This window comes from Myiozetetes cayanensis, unplaced genomic scaffold (genome assembly GCF_022539395.1).
Source record: "Myiozetetes cayanensis isolate MyiCay16 unplaced genomic scaffold, myiCay2020 scf17, whole genome shotgun sequence".
NCBI lineage: Eukaryota > Metazoa > Chordata > Aves > Passeriformes > Tyrannidae > Myiozetetes > Myiozetetes cayanensis.
This window is the reverse complement of record NW_026087378.1, coordinates 11,026,912-11,041,406: the sequence shown is the minus strand read 5'-3', so window position 1 is coordinate 11,041,406 and position 14,495 is coordinate 11,026,912. Positions and strand designations below refer to the sequence as shown.

Genomic DNA, 14,495 nt, shown 5'->3' with positions numbered 1-14,495 from the left:
GCAGCCCTTTCCTCTGCCCTGTTTCTCAGCCTTTTGACATCATTTTTGCTCCCTGGAGCACAACATTCATTGTTGTACTCTCAGAAGCACGGGTGAGCAGACTAGCTTTTGCCTAATCAAAGCCCAACCACTGGGAAAGGCTTTAGAGCTGCAAGACCCTTTGAACCATCCCATGTTTGAAAGGACACGAGACTCCTGGGGCACCTGTGCAGGCATTTGTGTGTATCCAGCCCATGTGTGCAACATCCCCCAGGCTCTGGGGTTACAGCAGTGCATTCAGTGGGCTATGGCACCTCTGCAAGGGGCTGCACAGCCTTCCACACCCCAGGACGATGCAAGGCACCAGCTTTGTATTTCCCCATCCACCTCCTTCGGGTTGTAGCTGCTGGTTGAACCCACTCTGGGATGTCAGCCGTGTGGGGAGGTCGTTTTGCACCTCGGTGTTCAGGTTGCTGCAGTTTGTGCCGTGACTGCTCCTCTCGACCCACCAGCAGTGTGAGGGTTCTGGCACCACAGGCCCTGGGTGTCCCTTCCCTGGGGACAAGCCGAGGGCCAGGCAGCATCAGGGCTGTGCTGCTCTCTCTGCTGGCAGTAATTACACTGTAGCTGGGTGAGATCAGGCAGGCTGGCAGGCAGCCCCTGTCTGCTGTGCCGTGAGAAGAGCCTGGCTCTGGGGAGAGGGCTGGGGAGCGTGGAGGGAGTGGGGACAAACCCCGGCTTGGTGGCTGCCAGTTGGGGTGACAGCCCAGACTTGCTGAGGGCTCGACTGTACCTCACTGCGCTGGTGGAAAAGGTGAACTGATGTTTTGGAGCACAGCAAGTTTTGGTGCTAATCCCTCCACTGGACCGCTGAGACCGTGGGAGAGGATGTCTTGGGGACTCGCACTGACTAATCTGTGATTTAAGAGTTTGCATTTGCTGTCATCCAGCAAACACCACGTGCCAAAAATGACTGGAATTCACCCCATGGTCCTGATGAAGGTTCACAGCTTCACAAATTTCTCTCCTGTCAATCACTGCCTTCTCCTCAGGCATCTTATTCCAGCCCTGGGAAGAGAAGAGTGGGGAGCTGTAGCAAAGGAATGTGGGGAATGGGCAAAAAACGTCTTACAAAGGAAGAGAAGGAGGAAAACAAATCTCACTTGAGCAGAAATCAACCATCCACTGTTGAGGACCCTGGAGAGGAGGAGTATCCATTTACCAGGAATGGGGGGAATAGCATGTACCACTCACTTCCCGTTAGCTGCTCTTTGCCTCTCTCTGCAGACCTCTGGGAGACAACAACGGCTTCTTCCAAGCAGCTTTGTCTTGTCCTGCTTCCCTCCACTCTCAGCTAAATCAACAGCCTCGGGGAAAACAAAAGGGCAGAAGACACAGAACTCCCACAAACATCCAAATAGCACAGCTGGTGGATTTCGTGCAGAGTCCTTTTCTTTCTGAAGGGGAGACAGAGAGAGCAGGGGGGAGGATGGGGCTCATGAGCCCCCCACCTTGTCCAAGTCTTGGGTTCAAGTGTCACCTTCTATGTGATTTCAGGAACGTTCTTGTTCACCTTTTTCTGCTGAGCCATTGGAGTGTTTTCTTTTTCCTGGTGTATCGTGACTTCTGTGGCATAAAACGTCAGTTGAAAACCCTCCCTGCTTCTGTTCTCACAAAGTCCACTGTGGGGGTAAAGAGCAAAACTTCTCTGATAAAATTCTAACTGTAGATACTTGAAGCCGAGGAGAGGTGTCCTTCTCCCCAGCCTTTGGGAACATTTCCTAGCCCAGGTGAGCTGCAAACTCACACGTTGCCTGAGGTGGAAATCCTATGCTGGGAACACACATGACTTCTCTTTGAAGGCAAAACCTTTGGACAGGTAGGAAGCTGTGCTTATCTGCTTCCACGTGCTGCCCTTAGGGTGCTTTCCTGGGCTCCAGTGAGCTTGGATTTTGCAGATTTGGACATGAGCATGCTGCTTTTGTGCCTCTCCCTCTTTCTTGCTCCAGGTGTGTGGACAGCACCCTAAAATTGAAATTCACTCAAGCTCCATGTCTACACTGAATCTGGCTCTGGAGCAGACCAAGCCATTGCCAAGTGGCTAAAACTTTCCAGCATTACTTTTATGTGCATCTCAGGAGTACCTGAAGGCCTGTCCCATGGCAGCAGATCACTCTGTGCATGGTACTGTCGAAACACTGAGGCAGAGGAGTATGGAGAGAAGTCTGTGAAGGCTCTGCTGAGCTGCAGGACCTGCAGACCTCTTCCTCCAGGGGAGATTCATCTCTGGGCATGACCATGCCAGTCCCAATGAGTTTAAAGTCTGAGAAGATGGGACAGCTATGGAGTGAGGGCAGATGAACACTTGCCCAGGTCAGTGGCATGGACAAGGAGCCTGCAGATCTCCAGCCCCCACCACTTCTCCCTGGAGAGGAAACTGGATGTGGTGGAAAAGCTTCTCTCTGCTCGATGCAAGAAGCCCCTCAGTGGCTGAACACTGTATAAACAGCAGCAGCAGGCTCCCTCCCCCTTTCCATTCCTGTTTGTTAAACACACGCTCTCTGCCTTTCTCTCATTCAGGAGCGAACGCAGCATCCAGCTTTGTGAGACAGGGGCTGTCAGTCACCCTGCGAGAGGGGGCTCTCCAGATGCTCACCGTGGGGTTCCAAAGCTGTCCCCAGGCCATGAAGCACCCTCTGGCAACCCAGATCCTCTCCTGACTTCCACGCTTCTCTAAGGACAGTTGCAGAAAAGTGCCTTTCACCCCTTTGCCACAGGTTGACTTCCAGAGAGCGGAAAGGACCAAGTGCTCCGTCCTGGCCAGCGATGAGGCAGTGACTGCTGCTGAGCAGCTCAGTTCCTGAAGGAGGACACTCTGGCCTTTGCAGGTAGGTCGGGGAGGGCTCACCTGAGCAGCAGGGCTGAGATGGGGCCAGGACTTGGCCATGCCACATGGCTCAGGAAAAAAAAGCTCCAAGCATCTTTGGGAAACTGGGTTTGGGGACTGACAGCCCTGAGAGCTGGAATAGAGAAAGTGAACAAGAAATGCTGGCAGGAGAGCTTCGAAAGGTCCGAGAGCAGAAGCAGGGAACCTGAGAAGCAGGATGCTGAGTGAGAACAGTCAGGAGAGCAGGTTGTTCCAGGGGGGCTGCAGAACCCGGGCACGTACAGCTCCAGAGCAGTGCACTGCAGGTGTGGGGCTGAGTGCACGGCTGTCTGAGAAATCCTGATCTCTCCTGCAATTTGCCTCCTCGTGGCTTGATACAAACCTCCCGTAGCTGCTCCATGCTGGGACTGCACACACTGCTGGCACTCGGTGCTGCCACAGATCAGTGCCCTCAGAGAGGGAGATGCAAAGGGAGATAGGGGATTGCAGGAGGAAAATCGATGTGTGCTTTCTCTTTGCACTCATTGCATGTTAATCGTTGAATAGAGAAATCCTCTTATAGTCCCGTTGCAGCTGCGTTTCACCTACAGAGTTTCTGGTCTGTCCCAAAGCAGGATAATGGGTTTTCTCCATGTTAATGAGATGTTATTTCCTTCTGCTCCCTTGTTTCATCCAAATTTCAGGAGGTAATGGGTTTCCCAGGTTAACCAGGATCCATCCACCAAGGTGTCTCTGCCTTTCTGCATCCCAAACAACCAGTGTGTCTCCACCACAGTGTCACCCCCTGAGCCTTGTCTCCCATCCAGCCTTGCTCTGCTCCCGTGGCATGTCCCACAGGGCAGAGGGCCCTGCACTGTTCCCCCCTGCTTTCTGTAGGATAAATTCCCATGAGGAAGCATACATCCCTGCCAAACAGATCTCTTCTCACCACCTTCTTTTTCATCCTGTCCTGAGCTGGGTCCTTGCCTCTTCTCCTTCAGAGTCTTCCATGGCTCTAGCCTAGGCAGGGATGCGAAAATATTTAGCGTGAGGAACCAAAAGAAATCCCTGGTGCTTCTCCTCCTCACTTTGTCTCCCAGTGCCAGTTCTGTGCTGGGGTCCTCCAGGAGCAGTTCTGGGTGGCAATCAGTGTCAAATGCCAGGAGATTTCTATGCCAGAGGGCCTGAGCTGGATAGATAATTTACAAAGCTGGAGCAGATGACGGGTAGATCAGAGGGTCTTCCCTTATGCCATAGTGTCATAACAGGACAATCACCCCTTTCCTGGAGACGGAAGGACCTGGGACAATTTCTATGTGCTCTTTGGCTACAGGAAATCATCCCAGAGCTGCTGTTTGTCCTGAAACTTGCCCATTACACAGAGAAGGTGAAACCTGCTCCCCTTCCTCAGTCACATTTTCCACTTTCACGCAGTTCCTGAAATCTGTGTTCAGGTTTTATGCTGAGAGATGCAGAGTCTTCTCTGGTGGTGAATGCAGGAGGCTGGAGTTAGAAAACTTGGGCTCTGCTCCCAGCCCTGCTGTGGATGTGCTGTGTGGTCTCTGGCAGGCTGGTTAACCTCCATATCTCGGTTTATTTTATTCTCCTCCCCTAAGTGCTGTGGGGTGCAGGGCTGAAATTTGCTGTCTCTCAAGTGCTGTGGGGGAATGTGAAGGTGGTAGAAGGTGGCTTGTCCTAGGGTGACCACCAGGTTCTGGTGGTGAGGGGTGGTCTCAGACCTCCTTGCCACAGACACCTGTTTGAATATGGGGCTGGGGATGAGATCAGTCAGTGCTCCTGACTGGGATGGTGGAGATGAAGGGGATTCATGGAGATGAGCTGCTTTGGAGGAAGGACACAGCATGGAAGAAACCACTGAGCCAAACGATGGAAGTATCTATCCATCAGCCCTCGCACTCCAGCTCTGCTGTAGAAGGAGGCTGTAGGGTGTCATTAGCCAGCCAGCAGAGGCTGGCCCAAGTTCCTCCACTACCTCCTTTCAAATCAAACCGATCAGTCTTGCTCTTTGGACAAAATGAGAAATTCTAATTAACAAGCTCTGTTTTCTCCAGCCCTCTGCCCACCCCTCCAGCCCTGCTTTCTGAACCCTGCCAGGCTTTGCAGGTGGCTCTTCCAGGCCTGGATGTGCCCTTGACAGACCTGCACCAGGCTGGCTGTGTGCCTGGGGCTGCAGCAGGGACAGGGGGCATCCCCAGGAAGCAGAGGTGTGTGAGTCTCCCAGGGGCACCTACTCCAGGCCCCCTGTAGGAATGGATTTTGGACCTGTCACACTGGTCTCTGTTCCTCTCAGTCGTTGACAGCAGAGTGTGGAGTGAATGGCTCCTCTGTGCTTCCCCCCTTCCCAAATGCTGAAGCTGCTGGCACAGGGAACAGCTCTCTGCCTCACTGGGAGCCACCCCTGGGCCCCAGCCCTGTCTCAGCCTGAACCTCAGCTGGAGCAGAGGGTGAGGATTTTGGTTATCCTGATACAGGCAGCGCCCTGTTTCTGCATCCCTTCACAGCAGCTCAGCACAGAGGAAAGGGCTTAGGGTAGTATTTCTGCCTCCTCCTGGTCTGTCCTGCTGCTTTGTTGTCCCAAAAGCAGTTGGCTCTCAGCTCCAAGGATTTTTCCATCTAGCCTGGCAGGCCTGTTAGGTAGGGGAGTGTGTGCCTGACAGCAGCCTACACATATGCCAGCACTTCCATTACTTGCTGGAACAGACCTCAGTCCACTCCTAGCAGCATCCCAGTGACCTCCAGGCAGCCCCTGGAGTGGGAACATTTATTATGACCATTTTGTCTCCTAATTAAAATGCCTTAATTGATTTGTAATAGTTCCCCTTTGGAAAAAAAAACAAAACAAACGAAATCAAATAGTAACTCCATTAAGGCCATTTTGTTAGGAAGCGAAACAGCTCCAATAATCATGATGTTCCTGGCTCCTCTCAGATGGTGGGTAGCTGCCAGTCTCCAGTGAAAGGAAATAGGCTGAGATGTGAGTATGGGAACTGGCAGTGGTGAGTGAGATGGGGAAAAAGGGAAGGGAGTGTCCACTGGTGTTGTGCCAGGACTTGGGTACTGAAGACAAATGGGATGGGCAAGCCACAGAAAAGGGGATAACAAGTGATAAAGTGATGCTGGGCAATCTGGAAGGTTTAAAACCCAGACAGAGAGCAAGCAGGGAAAGCACAGCCACTGAAAGTGTGCTCAGCACTTGCTCTGTTTCCTTCCCTGACCTTGCTCTCCTGGCAGTGGGGTTTGCTCTGCCCCAGCTGCAGCACAGGTGGCTGAGGGCTGATGCTGCTGGGGGATAGGCTCTGGAGAAAAGGCTGTGGCTGAGCCACCTTCCCAGGGCCCTGCCTGCTCCCTGGCTCCCCTTTCCACTGCACCCACTGCAGGGCATGGCTCTGAACTTCTCTCTCCCTTCTTAGAAGTCGGGACCTCTCTTTGGTCTTTGGGGTTACCTTTCCAGGGCTGTTGCAGTGATGTTCTGGAGGTCTGAGATCACCCTTTAAGCAAACCCTCACCCCAGAACATCCACCCTTTCCACCCCCACTTTCCTAGTGGTCTTCACTTTCCTGGTATCTGAGCCCAACAACCTCATTTAGAGGAACCACTGGCATAAATTGGTCATAAATTGGTCTGCAGAGTGAGATGTTAGGCAAGCAATCAGACACTGAGGGGGGCAGGAGAAAGGGTGCAAGCAGGCGTGGTTTTACTGCAGGTAACTCTTCTTCTAGGCCTCTGCAGGGTCTCAGCTTTGCAGCTGGCTGGGCAGATTCCTGGAAGCAGGTCCTGAGGGGAAATCACAACCCATGCTCTGAGGAGCAATGACAGAACAAGCAGCTATTTATTTTTGATTGCAATGTAATTGCTGTCACCTTCAGTACCTCAACACCATTTTTTTAGGTTATTTGTTTAAGTAACAGGCTGAAATGCAGGTGTTCTGCATGGAAAGTGATCTCCCTTCCTAAGGACAGGCTGTCCTTAAAACTTTGGCTTGCAGGGCACAAGACTTGCGGGAAGGCCACTGGCACCCAGTCAGCAGTGCTCCTGTCCCTCCTGGTACAAACCCAGACCAGCTCTTCCTCAGGGATGCTGAGAAGGTATTGAGCAGTTTGTCTTTAATTCCCACTTCATTAAAGCTCTTTGCCCCCCTCCCTTAGTGGAAGGGCATTTTCTCCCCTCTCTGCAAACACACGATGCTCTGCACACCTCCCTGTTTGGGCAGAGTGATGACTTTTGCTCACTTTTACTCAAGCCTGCAGTGGGAATGGGGGCCCCACTCACAGTGCTGGGGACAGAGGATATGTGAGGGGCCGTTTCCACCCCTCTCCACATATCCCAGCAGCAGTTCTGAGCCACAGAGGCTGAGGAGGAGCCAGCAACAAAGCTGGCTTTTCTCCTGCTGAGTTTGGATTGGATGGAAACCCAGCCGTGACAACACTCTGCTGTTCCAGTGGCACCAAACGCCAGCCAGGGGTCCCAGGCTGAGTCAGTTCTGGCTCCTCGGGCTCCTGCTCCCACAGCCATCTCATGCAGGCGTTTTTGAGCACCAGGAGGCTGATGGATGCTGGGGCTCTGGCTCTCGGGCCTGTCTGTGCCTGGATGCTCAGCAGCAGCTCCACTGGAGGCTTCTTCACAGCTTCAGTGGCTTGTGCCCTGCACGTGCATGTCCCTGCAGAAGCTCCCCCTCTGCAAAGCCAGCAGATGCCTGGGTACACAGTGGTGATGGCACTAAATTGTGGTTACAACTAAAGCTTTTATTTCCTTATCAGGCTATTAGGATTAATATAGCCCAGAATTCATGAGTGGAGCAGCATGGGATTTCTACAAGCAGAATCAGCGTAGTACAGTCTATAAGTAGCAAAATACAGAATTTATAAACAACTTAACTTAGGATTTCTAATCACCTAAGTAATACATAATTTATAATACAGTTTATAATTTATAATCACCTGGACCCTCTTCAGATTGGGCCAAATCCTAGTACATGGCTTGCTGTATCAATCTAGACCCAAAAATCCTATAAAAGAATATGAGTCACTCACTGAATCCCCGAAGGAAGCAGAGGACAGTGGAGGTGTCCTTGGCCACAGGGTCTCACTGTCCAGTAGTTCCCTACTTAGGCCTTGTAACTGTGCTCTGTGTGCTCTCACACTTCCCTGTTCTGTGATGGGGACATCAACACCACCTGCCTGGCTGGGTGCCTGCGACCTTCAAGGTCAGCAAGGAAGGGAATAATTGCCTGGTGCTCAGGAACCTTGAGACTGGCAGGGGAAGGAAAAAGAAAACTGGTATGTCTACTAGGTTCACAGGACCTTGAGAGCCTGATAATGAGGGTCAGGGAATGAATATGTGACACATTTGGTCACAGAGGAAGGCTGATAAAATGGTGTTAGCTATGCAACCCATATTATCAGGAGAGCAGGCAGTACTGGGTTGATTGGGTGGCAGCATCACTATCAGGAGCAGTGGCAGAGACTCACACAGAGACAAGGGAAAAGATATTTTCACCTTGAGAGGTGAGAAATAAGAGACTGAAAAAAACTGGTGCACAGTCCGGAAATAAATTGTTATGGGGAGATGGAGAAGAACACCTTGAATTTGAGAGTGTCTTGTTGTTTTTCTCCTTCGCTAGTTCTTAAGGAGTTAGAACTCCGAGAATTTTTGTTGGCAAGTAAATCTCATCAAAGATGAGTGACACTATAGTTAAGTTTTTCTGTCAGCCCCGAGAGGTTCCAAATGTTTGGCTTGTTTGAAGAGACTTCCCTCTTTTGCAAAGGCTGGCCTGAAGAAGAGGAAAGGCACTGTGCAAAGGGGCTCCATGCAGGCAATTTTTTCAGGACCTTCCAGTTTGGCTCTGGCTGGTTGAGGGTTTTTTCCCCTGTCCAATTCAAACAAACAGAATCTCAGAAACCTGAGTGAAAAGTTGCATTTTTGCTGACTTTTCCTTGGGGAACTGGCATGCAGCTGATCATAAACTCTAAGAGGAAATGTAAGAGAACTGAGGGACAGTTCAGTGTGAAGGAGAAGGAGGGAGGATGCCACTGCTGCTGCTGTTTAGCCCAAAATGCCATGTGGGACATGCCCGTTGAGTCTCAGTTCTTGCAGATGCTCTGCTGTCTCCTGTGCTCTCACTTCTGCTGTGTCTGTGTTCCAGACCTCCTTCTCCTCCTGATGAAAAGTCTCAGGCCAGGCATGGGACCATTTGAGGGAGCCAACAGCACTTTCACCTTGGAGAAGATGGCATTAGATGAGAAGCTGCCAGAGGGCTGGCATGCCAAGGACTTTGTCACTCCTACCCAGGATCTCTCCGGGTCCCGCAGTGTTATGATGGACAGCACCAAGATCCTGGGGGTCCAGGTTGTCCTGATTGCTGCCTACTCCCTCATCATTCTGCTGGGGTTCATCGGCAACTCCCTGGTCATCTACATCATAGTCAAGTACAAGACCATGAGGACTGTCACCAACTTCTTCATAGCTAACCTGGCCCTGGCAGACCTGATGGTGGACACACTCTGTCTGCCCTTCACCCTGGTGTACACCCTGCTGGACGAGTGGAAGTTTGGAGCTGTTCTTTGTCACCTGGTCCCTTATGCTCAAGCTCTGAGTGTCCACGTGTCCACCCTCACCCTAACTGTGATTGCCCTGGATAGGTACCGGTGTATCGTTTTCCACCTGGACAGCAGGATTTCCAAGAGGCTCAGCTTCACCATCATAGCTGTCATGTGGCTGGCAGCAGCTGTCCTGGCAGGCCCCCTGGCCATCTTCAGAGAGTACCGCTACGAGGAAATCCCATCCATCAACCTGAAGATGGCCGTCTGCTCAGAAAAATGGCCCTCTGGTAACAACAGAGATGCCACCATCTACAGTCTGTCCATGCTCCTCCTGCAGTACGTTCTTCCTCTTGCAGTTATTTGTTATGCCTACACCAGGATCTGGTTCAAGCTGAAAAACCACGTCAGTCCCACTTCTAGGAACGAAAACCAGTGCCGGAGGAGGAAGACCACCAAAATGCTAGTGATGGTAGTTGTGGTATTCGCAGTCTGTTGGCTCCCCTTCCACATATTCCAGCTTGCCATTGACCTTGATCTGGTTCTTATCTTCCACGAGTACAAACTCCTGTACACTGTCTTCCATGTTGGGGCCATGTGCTCTACATTTGTCAACCCCCTGCTCTACGGATGGATGAACAAGAACTACCGGAATGGCTTCCTTATGTTCTTCCGTTGCCAGGACAAGCCAGAAAGCTTCCACACTGAAGGCTCAGTTAGAGGGAGGTCGTACATCTTCAGAGCCAATACCCTAAATGGGAGCATCAAACAGACTCCTGGCAATGGATCACTGCCCACAGAGGTTTAGGGATGGGACATCCACCTCTGGGACTGAGGCTCCGGGACTGAGCCCAGAGACATTCTTGGGTGAATGCCTTTTTTTTTGACAGAATATTGTGCTGCCAACTGTAGCTACCACAGCCACATAGAAATACCCCCTGTACCTCTCAGAACAATAAATCTGGTGTATTTCTGTCTGACCAAACAAATGAATTTTTCCTTTCTGTGCGTTCAAGTTACGCACACAGAGGCATGAAAAAAATAACCCGCAGAGAAGGCTTTCATTTAGCCAGAAAAATACACCCTTTTCGCTACTTCCACTTGCCAAAGTGGGTTGCTCAACCTTTCACCCCCTGACACATTACACATTGTAAATGTGGAATTGTTATTGTGTGCGATTGTTCATCTGTACCTCTCCTACCCAAAAGCCTTAATGATCCATCTTTAGCTGATGCCTCCAGGGGGAGGGAGACCTGCAAACTCCAGCTGGTGATTGCCATCACTCTGCTGGCCTGGGAAGGGGGAGGGCTGGCACGGGTTGAAGCTGGGCAATCCATGATCTCTTGCCCAGCGTTGGCATGAATCTGCATTTGCAACCCACGGGATGAGCTCCAGTCCTCAGAAAGCCCAGGAGGTGGCAGTGGCACTACTTACCACTGTCTCCTTCACAAATGCCGAAGCAGGGTTTTGGGAATATCTCATTAGCCAGGGCTTGTGAGCCAGAGCCCTGGATACAGCAAGGAGGAGAGCAGGCAGAGAAGCAGATAGGAAAGGGAAGAGCTGGGGCAGCTGATCAAGAGGACTGAAACTGAACCTGAGGGACTGGCAAAGGCAATCTGCTCTGGACTCTAAAAAGTGGCTCCTGCCATGCAATAACTTGATAGGTGCCAACATGACCAAGGAGGCAAAGCCACCACCAACATCATTCTCCAAGGCACTCAGAGGGTTTACAGCTTTCCTCTGGCTGAGGCTGGAGGTTTATGGGTCTGTACTTGGGCGCTGCAGTTCAGAAGACAGATGTAACCTGCTCGCATGGTTGTCACAGATGTGGTGTCCTCTGGCAGAAGACGACATGGAGACAAAGGAAGATGTTTTCTTTCAAACCAAACTATATGTTCTCCTCCTGAAGGCTGTGTCAGCTGGGGAGCATATTTTTAGCTCTGCCATCAAAGGAGCCTTGATTGCTACTGTGATCTCGGCAGCCAGTCATTGGTGTCATCTCTAAAAGTCAGTGTTCATCAGATTGGAAAGTAACTCCCAGATGCAGGAAAGAGACTCAACAGACCTCCTCATTAAAAATAAAAAGAAAAGAAAAACTTTGATTTGTGGGTCTTCACTGGAGCAAGGAGAAGAGGTAAGAGGACCTGCAGTACTGAGTACATCAGCCTGGATCAGGCTGCTGGGCTGTCACATTTGTGTCCTCAAGAGATCAGTTGCCAAAGGGCTTATTTGAAAATCTGGCTCTCCTGCCTCCTCCCCAGCTTGACCTGCCTCTGGCCCTTGTTCTCCAGCTCAGCTTCCAACTGCCACACTAGATTTTAATCTCTCTGTTTATTTCTGCTCTCTGATCCTCTGCTCTATTTTCCTAAATAGGTATAAGAAAGTGGTTTCTGGTTCCTTCCTGAAAGAAATCAATGCCAGGCAGGGGCTGCAGACCCCACTCCACACTTGGAAGCATGGGTACCCTGATTACTAACGACCTCCTCAGCACCTGATCCTGCAGATCACAGCCTGTCTTTCTTCTCAGGGAGCTTCAGGATCTAGGAAGATCCTGTCAGGAAGTCCTTGATGTTCCAGTAAAAGGATGATCTGCTTCCTGATGGAAGAACCAAGACACAAGTTAACCTTCCTCATGTGAGTGCTGTGGAGTGGCAGTGGGAGTTTGCTGTTTCATCCTGATGGCAGGAAGAGGATATTCTCCTCCACAGCACTGGTAAATTCTGTCCCTACTTAACGAGCTGGTCATTTCTACAATCTGTCCTCCTGAGGAACTTTCCCCACCTTTCCATCAAGCTCCAAGATACAAGGAAATGTTTGTGTCTCATAAGCAGCTTAAATGGGTGGAAAGAATTCCACTATTACCAATAAACACTTCAGAAAATGATTTAACACTCAATAATGTCGGAGTAAAATAACAAATTTAGCAGTGCAAGCTTGGAAGCCAATCATGCTGCCAGCCAAGATGGATGAGGAGCTAAATTGCTCTTCTAGAGCCCTTGCCAAAGGTTTTGTCCTGTGACACCACACACGGTATCTGACTCCAGAGCAAGGCAGATAATGACATTATGAATGAGTGTTTAATTTTGAGCCCAGACTTTTAAACTAAATATGGATAAATAAATAAACAGATCCAAGCTCTTTACAAATAAATACTGGCAGTGGCATTTACAGGCCAGAGGGATTTTTATGCTGGAGCAAACTGAGAAGGAGAAACGATTTACTTGAAGTGTAACAGCAAAGTTCTTGTTTGCTCTGTTTAATACACTTGTGCAGCTTCACTGACAGATGTGCCTGTGAGCTTGCTGTTTTGTCCTTGCCTTTGGAAAACGTTACAACCTTCCACACCCACGGCTGGCAAGGGAGTCAGCGCTCAGTTGTGTGTAAAACCACGATGGTTATTGAGGGAAAGTGGCCCTAGTGTCTGCCAAACAGAACAAGAGCAGGTGGAGAGCAAGGAAGCAAAGCTTCATCCCAAAGGGTGATCAGAGCAAATAAATAGTATGATATGGATTGTTGTGACTGCATAGAAGACAGGAATGGGTTTGTTTCCATGAAACAGAAATCTTTTGGAGGTTCCCCAAATAATAACACTCCCCTAAAGATGGCTTTGCTGCCACGATCAGCTCCATGAAACCAAAGACCTGCAGCATTTTAAGTTTTTGAAGTATTTAGAGCTCAGGACAGGGTATGACCCTGTTCTATGGGTGTCAAGGGCAGACCCTTCAGTAGTTACAGATAATCTTGGAGTTACCTTCCCACTGCCTGCTCCTTGCCAATGGTGCATCAGGGAATGCCCACCAGGCTGGGCTCCTCTCTGCAGAGCAGGCCCTGGTGTTACTGAGGTGGGGTGATCAACTTCTGTCACTGCCACGGCAGCTGACAGGGATGAGTTATTTCCTTACACGTAGAAACACAGTGACAGAAATGAAAATGAACAAGTGTTTCATTAAAGCTGGTCTGGAAGACAGTTTTGTTCCTGGTGGCCAAATGAATTTCCTCTAAGGGCTCTTCCTGATTCTTCCTGACATCCTTCTCAAAAGGCTGCTTCCCTGAACTGACCTGAAGACATTTCACAGCTTTTAGGAGGGAGATTCTGAGCTCCCTTTCTTATGCTAGCACACTGCTTCTGGTCATATCATACAAACCTTGTATTATGAACTGTACCCCCGAACAGTTCTTAATTGCCAAATGACCCCTAGCAAATTATTGACTTTGAGCAGACACTACAGGTGGGGATGCCTCTAGCTATGCCATGCAGCCATTCCCCACCTGCCACTCAAAATACAACAACTGCTGAGATGTGGCAACTTCGTAATTTAAACCCAGCAACTCCAATCACTGTTTTTCCCTACAACAGGCTGCTCTGAGAGCTCTCAAGACTCCAAGAGTCTCTTGTCAAACTCCCAGGCTTGACAAAACACGTGGTAATTTGCAGAGCACAGCTATGCTTTGGACGCAGGAGCCTCTCTGAGCACTAGAAACGTTGCCTCAAAACCACTTAATTTGTTCTGAAAAGCCCTCCCCATTTGATTTCCAAAGCGTACTCGTCTGTAACAAGGTAACAGAGAGCAAAGGTTTGGGCTTCTTAGTTTTGCTTGTCTTAAGGCAATAAATGCAGCTGGCACTCAGATCAGCGCAGGGTGAGCTGGATCCTTTGTTCAGGGCTCAGTCAGAATCAAAGACGTGACACGCTCCTGTGTTTGCCTGCGCTTCATCCAGCCCCTCGTGGCTCTCTGCCCTGCAGTAACAGGTGCCCTCTCCCATTTTCCATGGCAGCCCAGGCAAACAGTGTCAAATGGCACATGTTTTATTCAAAATACCCACAGATGTATCGGCAGAAACACTGCTCTGCACAAAGGCTCTGCAGGGAAATACATGCTAGGCCAGGAAAGAAGCCGTTCCTCTAACATATGCTAATATGCCAGAGGGGCTGGAGCTCCGTTCTGTTCTGCTGAAGGAGGTCAGAGATGGCTCAGCCTTTCCCTTGATATCAGGTGTTAATCTTATTACTGTTACAGCTAACACAGAAACCAAATCAGCCCTTGGGCAGGATCTGGGGAGTTGGCCCTGTCTTTGCATGCCTTTGTCTTTCA

General features: G+C 50.2%; 1 protein-coding gene across 1 annotated transcript; it reads left to right on the top strand.

Moving 5' to 3' along the window:
• Positions 1 to 2,757: 2,757 nt before the first annotated feature.
• Positions 2,758 to 10,210, top strand: LOC126638262 (neuropeptide Y receptor type 2-like). Its single transcript, XM_050311999.1, has 2 exons — positions 2,758 to 2,867; positions 9,009 to 10,210. The coding sequence occupies exon 2, from the start codon at positions 9,026 to 9,028 to the stop codon at positions 10,208 to 10,210; it is 1,185 nt and encodes a 394-aa protein (XP_050167956.1). The 5' UTR covers positions 2,758 to 2,867; positions 9,009 to 9,025.
• Positions 10,211 to 14,495: the final 4,285 nt, after the last annotated feature.